At 35.1% G+C, this 24403-nt stretch overlaps 1 protein-coding gene across 2 annotated transcripts; it reads left to right on the top strand.

Moving 5' to 3' along the window:
- The first annotated feature begins 2048 nt into the window (after positions 1-2048).
- LOC110811149 (uncharacterized) lies at positions 2049-24071 on the top strand. 2 transcript variants are annotated; one of them, XM_088210828.1, is made up of 9 exons: positions 2049-2878; positions 4191-5429; positions 5746-7440; positions 18080-19843; positions 20263-21339; positions 21468-21572; positions 21713-21802; positions 23003-23113; positions 23192-24071. In XM_088210828.1, exons 1-9 carry the CDS (start codon positions 2819-2821, stop codon positions 23696-23698), a joined length of 6648 nt encoding a protein of 2215 aa, XP_088066954.1. In that variant the 5' UTR covers positions 2049-2818; the 3' UTR covers positions 23699-24071. The 2 variants fall into 2 exon arrangements, with proteins under 2 accessions (XP_088066954.1, XP_088066955.1); XM_088210829.1 differs by lacking the exon at positions 2049-2878 and adding an exon at positions 3557-3742.
- Positions 24072-24403: the final 332 nt, after the last annotated feature.

Below are 24403 nucleotides of genomic sequence, written 5' to 3'. Positions count from 1 at the left end.
TGTAGCGGAGACACCCCTATAGATCTCCATGGATACTAGTAGGCTGGTAAAACGAGAAATGGTGATGATTAGTTATTGTTAATGAATATAAATTTATGATATGTTCTATGTTACTGATTATGCATGGAATTGTGATCTATATGATATTATTACTTATATAATTTATTTCAATAAATTCTCCAATGGTAAGAAAAAATGTAAATGGTTTTATTTTAAATAAATGTATTGGTTTAAATCTACTGCTCCATTGGTTATTTTAATTTTCTACCAACCTTTACTTCTGTAACGGCGATATAGTGTGATGTTTTTACTGACCTAATGTAGCTCATTCCTTATTTAACCATTTCAGATCAAAAAGATTTGATTTCCGAGCCCGATCCACAAGAAGACTGCGAGTAGATGTTAGATGCTTTGTAGTTTCCTTTATTTTTCTCATTTCTCGTATTTCTTTCAGAGAACTTATTCTGTGATGTTTGTTTAGTACTTTTAAGTTATTGCGTAAGGAATGTTAACCTTAATATTTTATTTCACTTCCGCACTCAAATTATTATATGTATTTCTTTTTAAATTTTTCGGAGTCGTTACAATATAGGTTTTTTTTTTTAAAAAAAAAGAATTAAGTAAAATTTTTAATTCTTTATAACCATCTTAATTAAGAAAAATTTACGGTTTATAGAATGTGTATTTCATTCAAAAACATAATAAACTTATCTTAACTTTATCAACGTACTTCTGTACTAACATACTAATAAAACTAAACATTCAATTTCATTAAATTAAGTATTATAAACTGACAGCATACAAAATAGAAAATTTTACTTTCTTAATGCAATTTGAATTTGTGATTTTTAAATATATCATAAAAATTTAATCATTAAACTAAAATATTATTGATAAGATATAAGTTTTATAGCACTAATTTGAGATAATTGAATAAAAAAGAAAAAGATTTAATATAAAAAGTTATAATGTTGTCTTAGAATAAATTTTGTACAAAAATACATATTTTAATTTAATAGATAATAATATTTAATTAAAATAAATTATTTGAGAGAATGTGTTTTAAAATTATTATTATTTTTAAATTTTTAATATTTTGATTTATTTATGATCATTAATAATAAGTACGTTAGATATGATAATATCTAGTTATTAAATGTTTTATAATGATTAAAATAAATTATTATGATTAATGATTTTCATTTATGTGATTTTTATTAATGTGAAAAACCATGCACTTAAGTTTTATTTATTAATTTATTTGATTTCTCGTTCATTTATATAGAAAAAAATTATTCACATTAATGATTATTAACGTATCCATTACATATGGTAATATTTCTATTTAAAAATATTATTTTTTAGAATTTACTCGAAGTTACTTTTAAAGATAATTGAAGATTTTTTGCATGCATAATGTATAATCTTTATATATATATATATAATATTATCTACAGATTTTTCATATTTGATATTGACATCTTTTAGTTATTTATTTTTCAATTGTCTTTTTTGTTAAAAAAAAAATGTGTATATATATATATATATATAATTTTTTTGATTAATTAGGATGAGTTATTTTTAAATATATATAGAAAATAAAATTCCTCTTAAATTAATTTCAAATAGAATTAGGTCGATAATTTATTTTTTTATACATTACTAAGTAACAAACTTATAATTTTTTTACATGTTCATAAATTTTAAAATTATTTTTATAAATATATAAATTGTGTTGTAACGTAAAACATACATTCTATTATGAAATAACTAATATAAATATAAAATAACAATGTTATTCCCAAAAAGCACTATACTCGTTTCAAACAAAAATCTTTTTTACACTCCGGTGAAATTAGTTATCTTCAATATTTTTAAAAAATTTACTAACAAATGCTCTTATTTTTGTTATCCGAAAGAAACATTTTATTATTATATATTTCATTAATAAATGTATTATTTTACTTTTTCTTCATTTAACATGTCATTTTTATTGATATCATCAAATCCAAATTGACCGTAACCCCTTTTGTTTTTCCTCTAAAAAGAAACCTCAGCAAGTTAACCCCTTCACTTTTCAATTAGACATAAAGATTTAACCTTTCTGCATGCTTCTTTAATCCATGCCGATTGATGGGTTTCTCTATCTTTTCATTTTTTTTATTCTTGTTTTTTTGAATGATCTGATTGATGGATCTTCATTTGTCCAAATAGATGGAATATTTGATAAAGTAAATATCTTCTGTTGAATAAGAAAACCTTTTTTGTTTATTACCATTTTCTTCATTTTCACCGCTGTGGAATAATCCCTCTTGTCTTCCCTCCTCCTCCTCCTCCTCCAACTCCACCTCCCCATCCTCCCTCCTTCAGAATTGTAAGGACAAGGGAAAAAAAAAGAGAAAAAAAACCCTAGACAGTTCTCCACTTCCTCAAACTCCTGCATTTATTTGAAAATATCACATCTTTTATTTTCTCAATTCTGCTTTCTTCGGAATTATATGTCCCCAGGAAGTCAATTTGTAATATTGAGCTGTCATTTTCCTTCAATTGTGAAATCAAATTCTTCAACATTCTAAATACTAATATCTTCTCTTGTTATTCTTTCTTTTATTTTCGATTCTCTGATGTTCATTGATTTGCTCGATTACCCTTTTCGATTTTTGACCATCATGATCGCTCACGGTCAATGAAAACAGCAGTTCTGTTGCAAACGGACATTTGATGCTCCATTATGCTTGGGTAAATTTTGGGTTTTTGATGCCGTAGTTTATTGGTTGCTTTCCTTTCGGGAGGAAGCTCGGGTTTCGATTGGTTGCTGATGGAGAATAGCAGCGATGGTGTGGATGATCAGGGCTCAGGATGGTTTCAAGTGAAGAAGGTGTTGCTTTCATTTTCTTTCACTCAACATGGTTATCTTGAAATTTTCTCGATATTTATAATTTAAACTTCGCTGGCCTGTGCCATGACATGTTTAAACATACATTGTCAGTTATCAGCTTAGAGAGTTGATTGGTGGTTTGTTGTTTCCCTTGACTGAAAAGTTTACTCAGGTTATCTAAATACTCGCATTAGCTAACTAGCTTGCTGATGTTAACCACACAAAGGTATAAGATTCTTGTTTATGGATTTCTTTACCTGCAAATTAAAAGTGAGAAATGAAGTTGGGGACGGATAAGTGTAAAACTTCATCGTATATTATTAGTGGTTTTGATATTTGGTACGTAATAATTAAGTATGCAACTGAGTTGATTGATCAGACCCTTCTTTTTTTTGTCTGTTTCGATTTTTTGTTCAATGGTAACAAATTCTGAGGCTGGACCAGTGCTCATACAAAGCAATTGCTATGAGTTTTTTCTTGCATATCAAATTTCAATCTCTTTCTATGAAAGTCTTGTTGCGTAACTTAAGATTTTCTGCTAGTGTGCTAGTGTTGCTTGTCTAAAAGAACTCAGGACCTTTCCATACTGCTAAATGTCCACTAGAAACCGCAAGCTTATTGGTGCTGTGAAGATTGAGTAGTTGTGACTGTATATAACTTCTCAAAGTGTGTTATCAGTATGGGATGTGGGCTGTTGCTAACTCCCTTCCATTGGAGAAAGAATCAAATCTTGCAAGTTAGAAAGTCACACATATCTTGGCTTATTCTAAGCTGATGGAAACTACAAGTTATACTTATGATGGAACCTTGGCTCCATAAACTACTCACGAAAAAGCCACATATCCAACATGGAAATAGGCTCGGGTTAGCTCTTATGCCATTTTTAGCACCACAGATTCATGCCTAAATATGATACTAACCAATTGGTGATTTTAAGTTATTGCATGAGAAATAAATGCCATTAATTCACAAAAGCATTATAAATGCAGAATATGACACCTTACTATTTGTAGCTTCAGTCTTACAAGAGGATGCTTCATGCAGCCAGCTTGACAAGTCTTATGTGAATAAATTCAGGATTTCTGTAATAAATTTTGAGTGAAATTAATGCATGATCTGTTTGTTCTCTCTCTAAAGGCTTTCAAAATCTTTTTATCTATTTCGTCATCATTTCTCTGAGAATAAATGCTTTACTTTTTTTTGCCTTCTTTCATTTCTTATTATATTAGGAAATAGCTGTTTTCATTGTTATGTTGATCAGATGGATATCAATGTATGCTTTAACCCTTTCTTATTTTCGTTTGTTGTCCAGAGGCATAGGAGGTTTTCAATTCAAAGTTGGGTTGGGGGATTCACGGCGAAAAGTTCTTCTAATTTAGTTCGCAGTCCGCCCTCGCCAAATAACAAGGTTGGCAGTTCACGTGGCAAGCGTAGATCCCATCAGCGAAAGGCTGGAGGGAATTTTGCCATGCATGATAAGGATGGTATTGTAAATTCTACTGCTGTGTTAAATGAGGATAAAAAGACGGTGTCTTTCCCTGAAAAACATGCAGTTGCACAGGATACTAAGTGCTCAAAGATGTCTCCTTCATTTGTTAACAGCCATAGCGATAAGACCAGCGATAATGTGGTCCACAAATTTAAGTGGGGAGCGCTAGAGGCAGATGATTTGGTATTGCACCGTCAAAATAGCCATGGGTCTGAAATCAAGTTTGATGATATTGGAGATGGTATTTCTCTGGCCAGTGGGAACAATGAGAAAAGGTTGGATAGCGTTTTATGTAGCTCTTCTACCACTTCCTCGTCTTATTATACTTCTTCATCTTCTTCCTCGTCTTTGTCTTCTAAACCCCAGCAGATCTCTTTGCTGAAGAAAAGTGCCAATGTGGGTTTCAATAACAATGCATCCACTCATAAGGATAAGTCAACCAAAGAAACTTGTGAAGTGGTGAACTACAAACTACCAAATACTATGAAGAAAAGTTGCAATAAAATGCATACTGACAATCTTGAAGGGATAAAAGGTGATCATTTAAGTTCTTGCCATTCTTCTGGTGAAAAGCCTGGTTCGTGGATAAAACTTGAGACACCTGTTGCTGTATTAGAAGTAGAAGAGCCTAGAATTTCTGAACCGCCAGTTACATATGGGGTTTCAAAGGCCAAGTTTAGTGTTCAAAATAATGAGTTATTCACATCTGAAAAGTCTGGGCATCAGATTTCTAGAGAGTCGATTCTCACAGCTTCTGTTGAGGACCGTGGAGATCTAGAGGATGGAAAAATGCATGACGAACTGTCTGAATCCCGCACAATGAGTGCCCTGGGAGAGGTTGAGACAGCTGAAAAAGGTGGTCTTGAATTATCTCGAGAGTTGATTGTGAGAGCTTCTAGTGGGAAATCTGAGAATCCACAAGATGGAGAAGTACATGATTTGAATTCCCAGGTTATGGATGCCCTTGGAGTAGGTGAGACAGCTGAAAGCAGTGAAAGGTTGGCGACAGAGAGTAGTGAAGAAGCAGTAGAAGAGGGATCCGGATGGTTTCAAGTGAAACGGGTATTCTTTGTTGCTTGACCCTTAGATACCAGTCTCTGCATTTCTCATAATTTACTGATTTCCTTTTGATTTTTGTTTGTAGTCTCGTTTCTTATAAAGATGAAATTTGGAACGAAAAGGCATATTGTTATAATTGTATTCATAGTTACTGTGCCAAACCTAAACTCTACAAGTTCATCTTTATTTTTTGCTACCTTAAACATTTAGTAGTTTGTTTGGTATATTCTAGACCGGTCGTTGGTATATGCTCTAGGATTTTTAAAGTAGACGGGTTTCAATGGCAGGCTTTAAGTATCTCTTTCTTCCCTTTGTGCAGAAGCACAGGAGTAGCTCAATTCAAACTTGGGTCGGGGGATTCACATCGAAAAGTTCTTCCAATTTGCTTCCTACTCGGCCTCCAGTAGATGATAAGGGTGGAAGCTCTACTGGCAGGAATAGATACTATGTGCAAAAGGGTGGAAGAAATTATGCTAAAGACAAGAGTGGTGCAACAAATTCTGCTGCGTTGTCCAATGAAAATAAACAGGACATGTGTTCCTCAGATGATTATCTTGTCCAACAAGATTGTGGAGGTTCAAAGATGCTACCTTCACATCTTAACAATTCTAATGCTGAGGGTGGCAACAATCCACTAACTCCATTTAAGAATAAGCCCAAGGGGGTTCACAAATTCAAATGGGGAGCCCTTGAGGATAGTAATTTGGTGCAGCATGATCAGAACAGTGATGGAGCTAGAAATGATAATCTGATGACATTTAGGAAGAATGAGAGTAATTCTCAGCTGGCTTCATCATCATCATCATCATCGTCATCATTGTTATCATCATCATTGCTGTCATCAACATTATCGTCATCATCGACACCATCATTGGGATCGTCGTCGTCGTCGTCGTCATCATCATCGTCATCATCATCATCATCATCATCATATTCTTCTTCTAGTCTCAAAGGGAACGAATTTTTGGCTGGAAAGCTAGTAAATATTAATTCTGGTGTACTGGTAATGACTAGAGACAGCTGTGAAGAGGTGAATGACAATGTATTAGATGTGGTTGAATTCAATTCTTTCAGTGATGGTGGAGTGCTAATTGGGAACGAAGAAAATATTGAAAGGGTTAATAATGTGCCAGATTGGAAGAGAACACATACTGTGAACCTCAAACAAATAAATGATTGCCATTTAAAATCTAGCAATCTGTCACAGGAAGAGGCTGGAGTACCAGAAGTTGTATCTGAAGTAGATGAATCAAGGGTCAATGGAGTACTGGTTTCCCATGAGGTTTCAAGTACGAAGGTGCACAGTGCTGAGTCACTTCTATCTGAAAGTGGTGGACCTGAAATGTCAGGAGGATTGATTGTGACAGTCGCAGTTGGAGACTTGAGAGATTCACAGGGCGAAATAATACATGAGAAACTGTCAAAATTCGATATTATTGGAGAATATGAGACATCGGAAAAGAGTGGACCTGAAATCTTTGTAGCACCAAACGTGACTTCTTCTGTTGAAGGCTCTAGAGATGCAAGGGATGGAATAATACATGAAAATCCAGTACAAACTCAGATACGTGCCATCAGCGTAGTTGAGACAGCTGAAAAGAGGGAGCCTGAAATTTCTGGAGGGTCAACTTTGACAGTCTCTGTGGGAGCCTTAGGAGATCCACAGGTCGGAATGATAGATCACATCCTCTTAAAGCCCCAGGTTACGAGTGTCCTTGAAGATGGTAAAATAGCTGAAAGCAAAGAAAGGTTTAGACAACGGCTTTGGTGCTTCTTATTTGAAAATCTTAATAGGGCAATAGATGAGCTTTATCTTCTCTGTGAATTGGAATGTGATTTAGAGCAGACGAAGGAGGCTATTCTGGTGCTTGAAGAGGCTGCCTCTGATTTCAAAGAGTTGACTGATAGAGTAGAGGAGTTTGAGAAAGTCAAAAAGTCCTCTCCTCAGTCAATTGATGGAGCACCAATAACTTTGAAGACGGACCATCGCCGGCCACATGCACTTTCATGGGAGGTAAGGATGTTTACTTCTTTTACTCAAGCAACCAACAAATGCACCGAAATCAGTGTAACATTTGATTGAACTTTTGACAAGAGTTCTTCAGATAGAATATGGCATTTTTTCTTGGCGTTATTTTTGTGTTTAGAATTGGCATTTTTGTTTTGGTATTTTTCCTGTTTCCTCTGATGTTTTAAAGTAGTAATTTAAGATATTTTTGATGATTCATCTCAAGCATTTATTATGATATTCAGAGAATCTGAAGAAATAAAAAGTTGGATTCTTATCATGAAATGAGATTTAGCAGCGAGGATTTATTGAACCTTGTGAATAATTTGATTGACATGTAAATTTTTTTGTACATGGGTGGCACCTTATTAGTGCCTATAGTAATATACTTCATCATTTATCTTAAAAAAATGTTTATGTGAAAGAATAGAATGTCTTATATTTCATTGAATATTAGGGCGATATATATATAGTTTTATATGAATAATAAAAGGAAATACAAATAATTACAAAGAGAGGAATATTACTAATGTACCATTAACCTTAATATATACTTCCTAACATTCTCCCTCCAACTGATAAGTAGATATGATCCACTCCCAACTTGAAAATAATTGTCTGAAGTCCAAGATTGCTCAATCTTTTAGTCACCACATCATAAGTTGCGAGGTGCTAGGTATATGAGGTGTGCATATCAACCAATTATCCAGCTTTTTCTTGATGAAATGTCTATCGACTTTGATATGTTTAATTTTACCATATTGTGTCATATTGTGAACAATATTAATTGCTGACTTATTGTCACTATAAATTAGTTAATGAGTCATTTAGAGAATTTGGGGGTTGGAAAGGAGTAGCATGTGGAGGGACTGAGGAATATTAATGATTGGAAATAACTTTTATTTCGAAAAAAATGATTGGGAAATAAATGATAACAAATCTCTTTCAAGATTATTGTCTTCAGTATCCTTGAATGTGAGAGACGATCAACCAATTTGAACCGCTAACCCAACTGAGACTTTTTCGATTGGATTTTTTTTTTGTAAATATTTTATCAAGAATAACTTATTGGAGATTCTCTTTCGGGAATATATGGAGAGTGAATATTTTCCCAAAAATCACTTTCTTTGCTTTAGAAGTAGGTTGTAGATGTATTTTGACCATTGATAGGTTTATGAGAAAGGGAAATATTTTGATGAACGGTTGCTATCTTTGTAAGAGAGCAGATGAGACTTGCAACTACATTTTACCATGGTGTCCTCTAGCATATAAATTATGGAGTATGACGTATGGGTTGTTGGACATCAATTAGGGAATGATGGGTAATGTTGGGGAGGAGATATGGGCACGGAAGGGTGTAAGTAGTAGGAAAAATCTTTCGGACTTATTTATCTTACTATCTTTTAGGTTTTGTGGAAAGAAAGAAATAGAAGGACTTTAAAGGGGTGGAAGAAGATGTTGATAAGGTTAAAGCTAGATGGTATCAATCTTGGGTTTTCTCGTTACAAGTAACTCTTTGTATTTTATGGAGAATTTAAGTAATCTTTTCGATCGTATAATTGACATGTAAATATCTTTTATATATGGATTGGTACTTCCATTGCTTGTAATTAACGAATATATTATATATTTTTCGTTTAGAAAAAAATTATCATTGTGTAGTCTTGTAGGCTTCTCGCATACTACTTGAGCTATTACTCTAAATTTTGACTGTGAATTAGACTACATTGTCACATTCTGCTTCTTACTTTTTGAAGTGACTAGATCTCTATAAGGAAGATGTAATATCCGATAGTAAATCTCTTGTCTACTAATTGTCCTGCATAATCTTCGTCAATTTATGCTTAAAGAAGTAGCTTGCTTGTTTCGTTTAAATATAATCTCGTTTCTTAATGTATTTTTAAGTAGTACAATACACTGTAGATAACAAGTGTACTTTTTTGAGCTTGTGTATGAACTGACTTATCATATTTATTATGTAGGTTATATTTGGTCTGGTATGTGATAAATATATCAGTTTTCCAACCAGTTCCTAGTACATTTTTCTGCCAATATCTGTGTCTTATTCTGCCAATCTCAGTTTATAATTGAGATCAATTGGATGCTAGCAAGCTTACTGACCAACTTACTAGTTTCTTTTAAAAGGTCAACGTCATACTTTTCTTGTGCAATGAATATCCATGCTTTCGAATAGGCTACTTCTGTTTTGAGAAAAAAAAAAAATATATATATATATATATATAAATAAAAGATGTGAAAATGTATTGATGTGAGGTGTTAAGGGAGCACCACCAATTTACAAAAAATTTACATGTCGATAAGTATATCTACAATAGAATCTAGATCTTCAAAACAGTTTAGATTATGCCCTAAAACAATAGAGATAAAATAATAAAATTATTTATCTTTTAGTGCTTTGAAAATCTTATTCAATCCTCTCAAAAATCCTGTTGTTTCTCTCCTCCCAAATAACCCAGAATATAGTAAGAAAAATTAATTTAAGCACTTTGTTATTGCTCAAACCTTCCCAAGCCAGAAATTCAGAATTAACAGAATCTGTTATTACCCAATAAATTTCCAAAAACCCAAGGATCATACTCCAGAGTTTGTGAGATGTTTGACATTTCAAGAGTAGATGATTGCATGATTTAAAAGATCTCTTGCATAAGAAATATCCGTTGACAGTAGTGTGCCATCTTTTCATGAAATTGTCCATTGTGAGGATTTTCTTTATAGCAGCTTCCCAAGCAAAAAAAGTTATTCTTTGTTCGGGTGGTGCGTGGGGGGACAGGAGGGGAGGGCACCTAATATCTAAATGATTTTTTAAGGGAAAGAATATTGTTTATCAGAGTTATGACAGGCCAGAAATGAGTAAAGAGAACTGACACTAAAAAAGCCATTTTTTTTAATTTCCAATGCAGTTTGTTGTTTTGATTTTGCAGCTGTGTTTGCCAATCAATGGAGCAAGGACTGATATTCTTCTAGTTCCCAGTCTTAAAAGTTTCTCATCACCAGAACACTCTAGAAGGCAGAAATGATTGAACTAGCAATTTCATTTACCTTGATAACTTTGTTTCTAGCAATCCCATATATAAAGGGATATTTGTCTTTTAATCTTTCTGAACCGCACCATATATCTTCCTAAAAATGAGCCCTTTTTTCATTACTAATATTCCATTTTGAACATTGAAATATCATATTGTTTAGTGTAGTGATGTTCTTTCATAAACTATAACCATAATTGATGTTTTTTATGTAAGAGAGATTTTGTGGATTGCTATTATATCATTTTTAGTCTATCACTATGTTGCAGATGTTGTCATTTTCATTCTAGTATCTCCAAATCCATTTACCAAGAATGTCTTGTTTAGTTTTACTATTGGTCTTAGTCCCAAACCCCCTTCTTTTAAGGGTTTTTTAATTTCCAATTAGTTCACTAGGTGGTATTTTTTGCAATTTTCGCCGCCCCCTTAAAGAAAGTTACATTGGATTTGTTCTAGTTTTTTGGCCACCCTTGGTATGTTAAGCATCGATAAAAAGTAGATCGGGAGATTGGAGAGTGTGCTTTTAATTAAAGTCAATTTACCTCTTTTTGATAGAAATTTTTTCTTCCAAATAGTTAATCTATTATTGAACAAATCGATCACAGGTTTCTTACAATTATTTTCATTGTGCTTGATGCCAAGTGGAACCCCAAGGTAAGTGATAGGTAACTGTATCTGCTTGCAACCTAAAACTACACTGAAATCCTCATTTCTGGAGCTGTTTCCCAACAAAACTATCTCAAATTTTTGTAGGTTTATGTTTAATCCGGAGACTGCTTGGAAGTACAGCATAATACATTTAAGAAAAATGAGAGAGCTGGAATCCGGTTGGCAAAAAATTAATGTATCATCAGCGAAGAAAATATGTACAATTTCTATTTTATGTTCTCTGTTGTCCACAATAATCCCTTTAATCAAGTTCAATGATTTTATTTTCTCAATTAGTTGATTCAGAGCCTCCATCACAATAATAAATAAGAGAGGGGAAAGGAGATCCCCTTGTCGTAGACCTCTAGAGGCATTGAAAAATGTGGAAGGTCTGCCATTGACAATCACAACAAAACTAGTAGTGGAAACATATTTTTATCCAACTTCTCCATTTGGGTCTGAAACTAAGTATCTCAAAAGCATATAATCCAAGAAATTCCAGTTAACATAGTCAAACGTCTTTTCCATTTCAAGTTTACACAAAATTCCATTCTTATTGTGTCTAGTGGCATCATCGACTGTTTTATTAGCAATTAAAATAGCATCAACAATCTGTCTCCCAGGAATGAATGCGTGTTGACGGTTTCTAATGATGTTCTTTAATACTTTTGACAATATTTTTGCTAGATCTTTGGATAACAATTTGTAAATACACTTGATGAGACTTATAGGTCGAAAATCATTATCAATTTTTGGTTGAGCTCTTTTGGGGATCATGACAAGGAAAGTGGAGTTGAATGATTTTACAAAGGTATTTTTGCTGTAGAAGTCATTGAATAGCTCTATAATGTCAGCTTTGATGATGTCCCAAAATGATTGAAGGAACTTGATTTTGAAACCGTCCGGTCATTGGGCTTTGTCCCCATCACATTCCTTAAGCTAGCCCAAAAATTCGTCTTCAGTGAATTTTTCTTCAAGTATATCTCTTTCACTGTCACTTAGTCTTTTGAAGGGGATATTGTCAAGATTGGTCTGTAGTTATATTCTTCGGAAAATAATTTTTAAAAGTGTTCTTTCGCCCTCTCCCTCAAAACTTCATTGCCTTTGACGCATTTGTCATTCACAACAAGTTCATCAACAATATTTTTAGTTTTTTAATTATTGAATCTCAAAATTTTTTAATAGGCATTGCTTAACTACCATTTTTTCTTGTTCATCATTACTTGTAACAATTAATGAACAAGATATGATCTCCCTTTACCTGTATCGTGGGGGGATTATTTGATGCCATATAATGCATTTTTTAGCTTATATACTTTGTTTGTTTATACTTCCTTGGTAAACTCGGAAAAAATTTGCATGTAAATTTTTCTTTTTAATTCCTCATGCAGGAAGACATTCTTCACATCAAATTGTGTCAATTAAAGTTTGCGGTCAAGGATAGTAGGACAAATATCATATTCTTCTTTGCAACCGGTTCCAAAGTCTTTTGGTAATCAATCTCATAGGCTTGGTTATACCCTCAGCTATTGACCTCGTCTTGTACCTCTCAATAGTTTCATCGGGTTCGTACTTTATAATGAAGACCCATTTGCATTATATAGGTCTTTTTCCCTTCAATAAGTCCACCACTTCCCATATTTGATTCTCTTCTAGTGCCTGCCTTTCGACAATCATGGTATTTTCTCATTCCTTAAATGTTAAAGTCTCGAATAGTGTATTAAGAATAGACACTGTATTTAGATTCATAGGAAAGTTATTGTAAGATGGGGATTATTTTTTCAAAATGTACAAAGTTTTAGATTTAGTGAGTGAATGCTTACTGCATTCTCTCGTGCCTTTTCTAAGTGCAATAAATATGTCAATATCAGAAGGAAAAGGATTCTCATAGCTTATCTCATTTCCAGCATTCGACTCAGATTTTTGAACATGTTTTTCCTTCTTGAATACACTTGAGAAAACCATAATTCCTGTATCGTTTGAGATTTAGGCTCATCTCGTGGGCATTTTCTGATGTGGTGGTTATTTTAAAAAATCTAGTATTTAAGGGCAAGAGAATGTCAAAAAAAGGATGGATCCTCCTTATTTTCAAATGTAGTCTCCTTCTTAAGATAGGGTCTATCAAAGATGATGCGGTCTCAATAAAGGTAACATTAGTGAATACATAACTTTTTGGTGGAGGGATGACAACATTTGTATTCTTTTTGCATGGGCGAGTATCCTACAAGTACGCACTTGATGATCCGGTCTCAATAAAGATAACGTTAGTGAATACATAACTTTTTGGTGGAGGGATGACATTATTTGTATTCTTTCTGCATGGGCGAGTATTCTACAAGTACGCACTTGATGACTTTGAGGTTAAGTTTTCCTCTTTGAGACTGGTGTATGTGAAAGTAGGTAACACACTCAAAGACTTGAGTAATAAAGTTGTTGGTGACTTGTACCTCAAGAAAGATGGTAGCTAAAACCTTTATTGGACTGCAAAGTTCTAATATCTGAAATGTTAACTAGTTTATAAGGTAGGAGTAAGTTAACACAATTTCTCCTTAGTAGTGTGTGAGACAAAAAAGTTGTGTAGTAGTGAGCAAGTAGCTGTTTTTCATTATGCTACTTTGCTTTTTGTTAGGAAGTGTAGCCATAGGAAGACTCATGAACAGTTCTTTCTTTTTAAAAGAAGGAATGCAATGTTTGGTTAAAGTAATCTTGGGTATTATCAGTATGAGAATATTTTATTTTTGCCCCAACTTGCATTTTGATCATATTGTGAAATTGGGGAATAATATAACTAAGCTTAGCTTTAGATTTCAATCGAAAAGTCTGGTTACCCAAGTACAGTTATCAATAAAAGAAACAAACTAGTGAGTGCTAGAAATAGTAGGAATATCAATCGAAAAGTCCAGATATTACCGTGAATCAAAAAGAAATTGCTTCTTTTATTGCTAGTAGAAAAATCATGCGCATGTGTTTTACTAGTTCACATACATCATGGTGTAGTTTTTTTTTTTAGATAAAAGTATGAAAATGCATTAAAAAGTGGTACCAAAGAGGTACCGCCCGTTTACAAAAAATTTACATATCAATGAGCATATCGATCATAGCTCCCATGTCTTTAAAAGATAAGATACTGCGACCCAAAAGTATGGATCCAAGACAATGTATCCATCTATCCTTGATATTTACAAAAGTATCTTCAATGCCTTCAAGTTTTTTTTCTTTCCAAATAACCCAAAAGATAATTAAAGGAATTAGCCGAGTAACATAATTGTTAGGAACTAAATCCTCTTAGGCCATAATCTCATTATAAACAGAGCTGAACATAACCCAATTAATGCTAATCAGACTATAAACCATGTGCCGCAAATTAGCAGTAAAAGGGCACCAAAGAAGAATATGATTGCAACTCTCAGCATCATTTTTGCAAAGGAAACATCTGTTGACCAAAATTTTTCCTGTTTTAATCAAATTATCCAATGTCAGGATCTTCTCCTTAACAGCTTCCCAAGCAAAGAAAGCAATCCTGGAGGGAGCATTAGCTTTGCAAATGGCTTTGTAGGGGAAATATGCAGCAGGTATAGAGTTTGACCGGCCAATGCTAAATGACAGCTTATTGAAGAAAGACCGAATGGAGAATTTGCCATTTTTCTGCAATTTCCAAATTAGGGAGTCCGGTCTGTACATCATGGTGTAGTTTTTGTTGTTGTAATATGAAAATAAAGAGGGCAACATAGCCTTAAAGGTAGAGAAAGAAGGTGTAACTTGGAGGTTTACCAAAGGAGGAATGAAAAAGAATATCCTATGTAATTACTTATCCATGTGTGTTAGTTTTAATGTTATTATATAATTTTTATGTAAGCGTGTTTAAATAAGTGTTAAGTGTGTATTAGGCGAGGAAATAAGTCTATAAGACAAAGGTAGTTTAGGTAATTCTGGAAATTCAAATTTACAGAACTAACTACCCTCTTTATATATATCTTCTGCTATGGGAGAAAAAAACATTATGTTTGAATATTTTCTTCAATGAAGAGTACACGTCTCTCTAGAGATTGTAGGATTTTCTCTGTCCAATGAATCCTAATTATTTCCTTTAATTTCTAAAGCTAGGTGAAGGTAGAGAATCGAAGAAACATGCAATTATACCTACTGATTTCATTGTGAATTGTCCCATAACGCAATCCATCAGTAGGGACTGTAACAGAAGAGTGTTGTAATCTTTTGTGGTAAAGTCATAACTTATCTAAGAAGCTGGTAGAGAGAGGTATGTGGGTTATCGAGTGTATCCATGAAGTATAATCCATTCCGAGACTTAGCACGTTCAATCACCCTCTCTGAGTTCTGTCATTGAAATTCACAAATAGAAGAAGAAAAAATCACTTTACAATTAAGGTTCTGAGATAACTTGGTTACTGATATAGGGTTTGTGCAAAATTCACTAATAGAAGAAGAAAAAATACTTTAAAATTAAGGTCCTGAGATAGTTTGGTTACTGATATGGGGTTTGTGCAAAATTTAAAGACATGATGTACATCAGTAAGAGTAAAGTTAGGATTTGTTTTATGTTTCCAACTTCAGCATGATGGTTCGTGAACCATCAGAAGTGACAGTTTTTCTGTTGCTGGGACATGAAGCATGGGTGTTGAAAATTCAGAGATGTTGGTTATGTGGTCGGTAGCTCTTCGGTCCACAATCCATGACAAAGTAAAATATTGAGCTTTATGTTTCAAATTTCTGCTACAATGGTTTGTGAATCATCAAAAGTGACAATTTTTCTATTGCTGGGACATGGAGCATGGGTGTCAAAAAATTTAGAGTTGGTCACGTGGTTGGTAGCTTTTGAGTCCAGAGTCCATGATAGTGTGAAAGATTTATCTGAGACATTTAAACCATGAAAAATAAAAAGTGTACCTGAATGTGCTAAGAGACCTGTACTTTTAGTCTTTTCAAGACATTCAAGTTATGTTCTCAGGCGTTCAGTTTCTGCCTTAAAATCACTGAATATGTAGTCTTTTCTTCTCCCTATGGATGTCCCATATGTACCTGTCCCTAAATCTTCTTGTATCTTTAATCCTTGCTAGAGCTATTATGCTTTCCATGAAATTTCTAACATTTTTCTTTGGTGTCTCGAGGTTTCTTTCAGAAGGTATACCAAAAATTGTTTCTCTTCTCCCTACCAGTAGTTGAGATTTTGTTGTAACTTGGCTCCTTCCCTTGTTGGTGTTGTTTGGAGCGTTTTTTTGCCATTTCAGAGCTATCAATAGTGCGGGATTCTAGTATAACTCATCTTCCATTTGCTTTTGCATTACCAAGAGATATTACCTCATTCAGGGATAAAATCTTCTCTTTTATCAGAATCTGAAGTCTCACCTGATCATATTCTTCATTAAGTCCTGCCATGAATTAATACACTTTATCTTTTTCAACTACTCCTTTAAAAGCTCCTGCATATTTGCTGCACTCCATAGTGAGACAATTATATTGATCAAGCTTCTACCACCAGCTCTTTAAAAGCTTGGCATATTCTCTGACTGATTTGTTTACTTGTCTTGCTGATCAAACTTTTATACTCAGATCATATATCTGGCTGCGTCCTTTACCTTTTGGAATAAGTTTCTCTGATTGAATCCCAAGCCTCTTTCGTATTAGTTAGGAACATAACTGTGTTATTTATCTCAAGTGCCATTGAGTTCTAAAGTCAACCTGTTTATCCTGAATCTTCTTCGTTTCACGCATCAAACTGTGGATCTTCTTATTTAAGTCCAGTGCCAAGATGTGGCTAAATTTTCCTTTGACCTTGAGGATTATCCAGATTAATTGTGATCAATTCAAATAATTTTTCTCATTCAGGCAGTAGACTACCTGAATTGGTTGGAATTCTCTGTCTAGTTGTTGCGTAGCCACCCTGATAGGGTTATATAACTTGAGATTAAACCTCTGACATTGCCTAATATTATGACACAGTTAAGGCTGGTAAAAAATAGGTGATAGTAGTGGTGGTTGAGGCGGCTGATGGAGGAGCTGCTTAATCCTGTGCATAAGAGGGCAGATGCATGGCCTGGTTGTGAGCATGGGGTTGCAGACCTGTGACTGGTGTGCAGGTGCTCAACTGGGTGGTGCAATTAAGGCTGTGCAACTGCAGGAGATGGTAGCCGCGACTGAGCTGTGCACAGACAACGTCTGGACGCACGGCTGGGATGTGGTTGGAAGGGCTGAAATTTGGCAATGAAAGCCGATCTTGGTGGCTGGTGGCCGGTTGCTTAGGTGGTGGGAGGAACGAGCAATGAAGACTGGCCTCCTAGGTTATTTATGTATTTATTTATTTATTTTGACAATGAAAGTAGATTAGGGATGTAAGAGAGAGAGAGAGAAGTTTTTCTTTTTAGGGTTATCATACCTGCGGAAGAGTAGAATGTCTTACATTTCATTAAATATTAGGGTCTTATGTATATAGTTTCATATGAGTAATAAAAGAAAATACAGTTACTTACAGAGAAAGGAATATATTAATAATGTACCTTTTACCTTAATATACACGCCGTAAGAATTTATATTCTTGTTATTTGCTTTCCAGCAATTTAATGAAAGTGTTTAATGATTAGCATGTCAAATTATATATTAATTGATTTATTTGTATAGCTATCTGCACGGGATTCAATTTAATCCAACATCAACATCTATCTTCTTGTTATTCCTTTTTGAGCAAGTTTTTTTGCTGGTGACTCAAAATAATAACATCAAGATGTTAGTAGTGATTGAACTCACACAGCTATTATAGGTGCCAACAATTTGAAGATGACGTAAGCTGTGGCTTATTAGGACTTTTAACAGAGAAATCCTAATGCCTCTGCTATTTGTATTATCTAAGTATTGCAGTTATCTGTAGGAAGATTGTAAAGATTGTCTTTATCTTCTCTATCTAGCTAAAATAAAATATTAATTGATCATACTTATTTCAGGTTCGTAGAATGACAACTTCACCTCACAGAGCTGAGATATTGGCTTCATCCCTTGAGGCATTTAGGAAAATTCAGCAAGAAAGAGCCAGTTTTCGAGCTGGTGATAATGCAGGCCCAGAGTTTAGCCACCATCATATGTCTGATGACAACAATATGGAGAATTTGGTTGAAAGAAATGATCCAACAGACAGCAGTAAAGACAGAGAGATGAGATCAAGAAAACAGGGTGAACTTTCAGATTTTAACCAAGGGAGGCTGAGCGGAATTGGTCAAAATGCTGAATCAGGTAAATCCAACAAAGTAAACTTTGTAGATGAAGGTTCTAAAATTCCAGAGAACCTATCCACTTCTGAGATTAACTCGGTTGTGGCACCTCTTAAGAGCAACTGTGCTGCATGTGGTTTGGTCAAGAAAAAGAGAGAGCATCTTGGTGCAGAAAGTGTTGAGAAAAACCTGAAGTCAACAGATCAATTTAAGAAACAATCTCCCATGACAGAAAAAGATAGGGACAAGAAAAATATTACTTCAAGGAAGACCATGGATGCGTGGAAGGAGAAGAGGAACTGGGAAGACATACTTTCATCACCATTCCGTTCCTCATCTCGTATCTCACATTCCCCAAGCATGAGCCGAAAGAGTGCTGAGCGTGCCCGAATTTTGCATGAAAAACTAATGTCTCCTGAGAAGAAGAAAAAAACGGCTTGGGACTTGAAAAGGGAAGCAGAAGAAAAGCATGCACGGGCTATGAGGATCCGAAGTCAATTAGAGAATGAGAGAGTTCAAAAGCTTCAGCGTACCTCAGAGAAATTGAATCGTGTTAATGAATGGCAGGCTGTACGCAGTATGAAGTTACGAGAGGGAATGAATGCCCGTCATCAACGTAGCGAATCTCGGCATGAAGCTTATCTAGCACAAGTTGCAAGGAGAGCTGGTGATGAAAGCAGTAAAGTCAACGAGGTTCGGTTCATTACTTCCTTAAATGAAGAAAACAAAAAACTCATGTTGCGTCAGAAGCTTCATGATTCAGAATTGAGAAGAGCTGAAAAGCTTCAAGTGATGAAAACTAAACAGAAAGAGGATGTTGCTAGAGAGGAAGCTGTTTTAGAACGGAAAAAACTCATTGAAGCAGAAAAGTTGCAGCGTCTTGCTGAGACGCAGCGGAAAAAAGAAGAAGCTCAAGTTAGAAGAGAAGAGGAACGCAAGGCTTCCAGTGCGGCTCGTGAGGCGAGGGCCATTGAGCAGCTCCGTAGGAAGGAGGAAAGAGCGAAAGCACAGCAAGAGGAGGCTGAACTTCTGGCCCAAAAATTAGCTGAGAGGCTCAGTGAAAGTGAACAACGTCGCAAATTCTACCTAGAGCAAATTCGGGAGAGAGCTTCCATGGATTTCAGAGATCAGTCTTCACCTTTAATGCGCCGATCTGTTTATAAGGAGGGTCAAGCCAGATTGACACCAACCAGCAACGGTGGTGAGTACCAAACAAATTGTATTTCAGGCTTAGGCAGCACCTCTCTTGCTGCGGGTGATGCATCATTGCAACAATCACTGAAGAGAAAAATCAAGAGAATTCGGCAAAAACTTATGGCTATGAAATATGAATTTACTGAGCCCCCAGCTGGTTTTGAGAATATTGGTATTGGATTTAGAACCACAATGGGAACTGCAAGAGAAAAAATTGCTCGGTGGCTTCAAGAGCTTAAAAGACTCCGACAAGCAAGAAAAGAGGGGGCTGCAAGTATTGGGCTAATCACTGCTGAAATGATCAAGGTAGTTTCATTGGACTTTATTAGGAGGCTACAGTATATTATTTTTATATTTTCATATGTCAAATAATTATGAAATTTCAAAGTTTGTTTCTTCCCTTCAAAGATAATGATGTTAATTGCATTGCATTTGATTCAATGAATGTGAACAGAAAATCACTATCTGTCATTGTTATCGGTAATTGATTCTTTTGAGCGGTAGAGATATTATTTGCTTTCATTTTTTTTTTTTCATTCTTACAAGCATGACTATTCTGTGAATCAAATTCAAGCTTCTCTGTGCTATGGAAGACCTTTCTTTTTTAAGGTATATGTCAAGTGAATTCTTGACTAACTCCAATGGTCTTATTAAATTTGGGCTGAGGAGGACTTATTTAAATTAAAATTCTGACTGACATCCTCTTAAATTTCTTTTTCAACTAGTTTTTGGAGGGAAAGGAGCCTGAGTTGCATGCTGCTCGCCAAGCTGGTCTACTTGATTTTGTTGCTTCTGCCCTACCTGCTTCTTATACATCTAAACCTGAAGCTTGCCAGGTGACAATACACCTTTTGAAGCTTTTGAGGGTTATTTTATCTACACCTGCGAACAGGAGTTATTTTCTTGCTCAGAATCTTTTACCTCCAGTTATTCCTTTGCTGTCAGCAGCCCTTGAGAACTATATAAAAATTGCTGCTTCTTTAAATGTCCCTGGAAGCACCAACTTAACATCAAGTAAGACATCAATTGAAACTTTTGAATCAATTTCTGAGGTACTGGATGGCTTTCTATGGTCTGTTTCTACAATCATTGGGCATGTAAGCTCTGATGATCGACAACTCCAGATGCAAGGTGGCTTGCTTGAGCTATTGATAGCATATCAAGTTATCCACCGGCTGCGAGATCTTTTCGCACTTTATGACAGGCCCCAGGTGGAAGGCTCCCCATTTCCTTCAACTATTCTCTTAAGTATACATCTATTGGTGGTTTTAACATCAAGAACCAGAGCATCTGCTTCCATTGATTGGGAATCTTTGGCCAATAAAGCGTTGTCAGGAAATGAACGGCAAGAGGAAAATTTTGCAGAGCCTGCCTATATAAATAACACCTTTGGAGATCTTAGATCTCCGTTGTCTGTTATAAACGGGAGCACCACTATTCCTCTGGCAGACATACCAGATGACAGACTGTCAGATGATTTGTGTAAAATGAATAAAAATGATGAAGCAGTATTCATCGACAAAGATAGTGAAAAAAAGCTGATTGCTAGTCCACTTGAGTTGAATAATACTGCCATCGCTGAGGCTGAAGTGTCAGACGAACAGCAGAAGAGTTTGTCCCAGAAAAAGGACGAGAAAAATGCTGCGAATGTTGGTCCGGAGCAAAAAAATGAAGACACATTGAGCTTGAAACAACCAGTTTCCTTTCTCCTTTCTGCAGTATTTGAAACTGGTCTAGTCAGTCTTCCTTCTCTGTTAACAAGTGTTCTCCTACAGGCAAACAATAAATCGTCTTCAGAGCAGGTGAAAATTAGCCTCTCTTTCAAAAAGGGTTGTTTAACCTTTTTTTTTTAAATGAAGGTACACTGTTGGTTAGTTTTTGGTATTGACTGAATGCCTTAGCAGAATTTTATTTTGATCTCATGGTTCAGGCTTCATATGTCCTTCCTTCTAATTTCGAAGAGGTGGCAACTGGAGTGCTGAAGGTGTTGAATAATTTGGCCCTCTTGGACATCACATTTATGCAAAGAATGCTGGTAATTTGATTGCATTTTCCTTTCTGAACCCACTTTACTCAATATATTGTAATTTTCCACAATCTGTATATGGGTTTCTAAGATCTTGCATACTCAATTTTCTCGATAAGTTCATCTTCTAATACCTTCGATTCTTACAGGCTAGGCCAGATCTAAAGATGGAGTTCTTCCACCTGATGAGTTTTCTTCTGTCTCATTGCACGAACAAATGGAAAGCAGCTGCTGATCAGGTGATTTTACAAATTCTTGTGACTTTGGAAATGGAGAAAACACAGTATCAAATAAACTTTATTAATTGAAACCAGTCAAGTGAGAGACATACCAACTAATTTGACGTATGAACTACCCATAATTTTATGCTACAATAAGAATGCAACTGCCAGCTGGACTCTGAGAGAGTTACTAGTTCCTTACTAAAATATTGGTCATTTGTCATAAGATGCCATTAATTTGCTGTCTTCATGCCAAAGGATGGATGATTATAGAAGAGTCATCCTTTGTTTCATGGGCATTGACATGCAATGTAGACATGGTACTTGTTCAGGCAAAATGAGGTTGGTGCCTGACATGTTACCAATGCCATGACATATGGGTGCAGACATTTATACACTTGCGTGCATTTTCTATTAATGAAATTTTTTTGTCTGTCTATATGGAATTTCTACTATTTTCTCCAGTCATTATTTCATGTACTTAGAAAATGACAATATAATTTGATTAATGCTTCCTCTAGTATTAGTATTTAAGGAGTGTCATTTATGGCTGCCAACATCTCCGCTGCAAATCTGATGTATATTAACCGAACATGGCGTTCGATACTTCACTTATATTATGTAACACATCGTAGTGCATCTCAGATCATTGTATCCTTACCTACTCAAAGGTGCTTGGCCTTTTGGACCTTTGATGGGATTGTTGTCCGGTTATAGCTCCACTATGTTGAGAAAGTGCTTACAATGGGAATAGTTAAGGAAGGTTTTCTCGACTTCGGTTGTTGTGGAATTGGTTCCTCATAAGTCAAGGCCAGAAGGACGTGTATAGAGAGAAGCTCTCTATCTTTTTCCTTGGGCAAAAGTTTTACGGAGCTGGATTAATATTTCTTCATTTTTTAGTTGTTGATTTTTTAATATCAATCTCTTACAAAGATTGATCACATTTACTTTCACATTTATATACTTTCTGGCGTTTTAATTTTATTTATTTTCTTATTCTCATTGTTCAAGTGTAACTACTAGAATCTAGAATCAAATTATATATATATATATATATATATATATATACTTTCTTTACTTAAATTGGATATTTTGGTTACAAGGTAAATGGAAGTGTAGTGGCATTCTTCTGTGGCTAGGTTTGAGAGTAGATACTGGTTGGTAGCATATGAAACAGACTTTATTAAATGATTCCAAATTCTGTGCAATTTGGTGCAGGTGGGCTTGCTTTTGCTTGAATCTCTCCTTCTTCTTGGTTACTTTGCTTTGTTTCACCCGGGGAATCAAGCTGTTCTTAGATGGGGAAAAGGTCCCACCATTCTTCACAAGGTCAGTGAATAGTTTTAAGCTCTCCTATCTGACCTAATGTTATTTATTAGAATGCATTGCTGATTGTGAAAGCTACAGGTCTGTGATCTACCCTTCGTGTTTTTTAGTGACCCTGAACTGATGCCTGTCTTGGCTGGCACTCTAGTTGCTGCCTGTTACGGGTGTGAGCAGAATAAGGGTCTGGTTGAGCAAGAACTTAGTTTGGAAATGCTACTCTCCTTGCTAAAATCATGCAAAAATGTTTTGCCAGCAGTAAGATCAAATCTCACATTAGAAGATTTGCTGGGGGAAAGTTCAGGTGAATGCAATCAGCATGGTTCTGAAATTAAGAAATCACAGAGTGAAACTCCCCTAAGATCTAGCCGTTTCAATTCGAGAGCCATGCGGGTTCCTGTTGGAAAGGTTACTGCCTCTGGTAACAGCTTCAGAGTTAGCAGGTTACGGAACCAAAGAGAGAGCAAAGCGACAAAAGCTACTGAAGAAATGACAATGAAGCATGGTTTGCCAGCTTCAGTAATGTTGCATTGTAGATTTCCTAGGAGATTCATTGACCAGGCAGAGCAGTTCTTTTCTACAGGGATCTGATATCAATCAAGTGTGAATTAATCACTGCAAGAACCGTTTCTAGTTTTGCAGAACTCATAATCCGGCTTCATAACATTGACTTTGATACGCATGAGTGCCTTGTCGGCCGGGGAAGCTGAAACTTTGAAGGAGGTTTTTGGACTGATTTTATAGAGAGGGTTGTTTATGTTTGGAAATATTGAGTTCCACCGGTTGAAACTCTTTCAATGCTCTCATTGCGTCCAGAACATGAAAATAATACATGTAATAGCATAATGGTAGCTATTATTTCCTTATGGGTTTTCTTGCATGGGTAAGGTTGCTAGATGCTAAATGTGGACAAAGTTAGTTAACCAAAATATATATTTAAGTTTATATGATATACATTCTTTGACGTTGGTGTTTTCAATTTCCCAATATCACCGAACACCAATGACCAAGGTCTAGGTGAATTTAGGAACAATACCATGTACATAATTTCAATCTGCCACTTTAAATATAGAAAAAATTTTGGCGACCACCAGAGTAATTTACGGTCTTTTTCAATTTTATTTGGGGAATTTCCTCACAATGGATTAGGACCATTCATGATCCAGCATGCCAATACCTCAAGTCTAATAAAGAGAGGTTGATCTTTCTGCTTCGTTTTTCCATTCCTGTGGATAATTTGGAAAGAAAGAAATTGAACAACTTTGGATTAGAACTGATTTGTTTTTTGGTAGAACC

Source organism: Carica papaya, chromosome 9 (genome assembly GCF_054855325.1).
Source record: "Carica papaya isolate Zhongbai chromosome 9, ASM5485532v1, whole genome shotgun sequence".
In the NCBI taxonomy this organism is placed as follows: domain Eukaryota; kingdom Viridiplantae; phylum Streptophyta; class Magnoliopsida; order Brassicales; family Caricaceae; genus Carica; species Carica papaya.
Note: the sequence above shows the minus strand (reverse complement) of the source record. Positions and strands in the feature narration are given on the sequence as shown.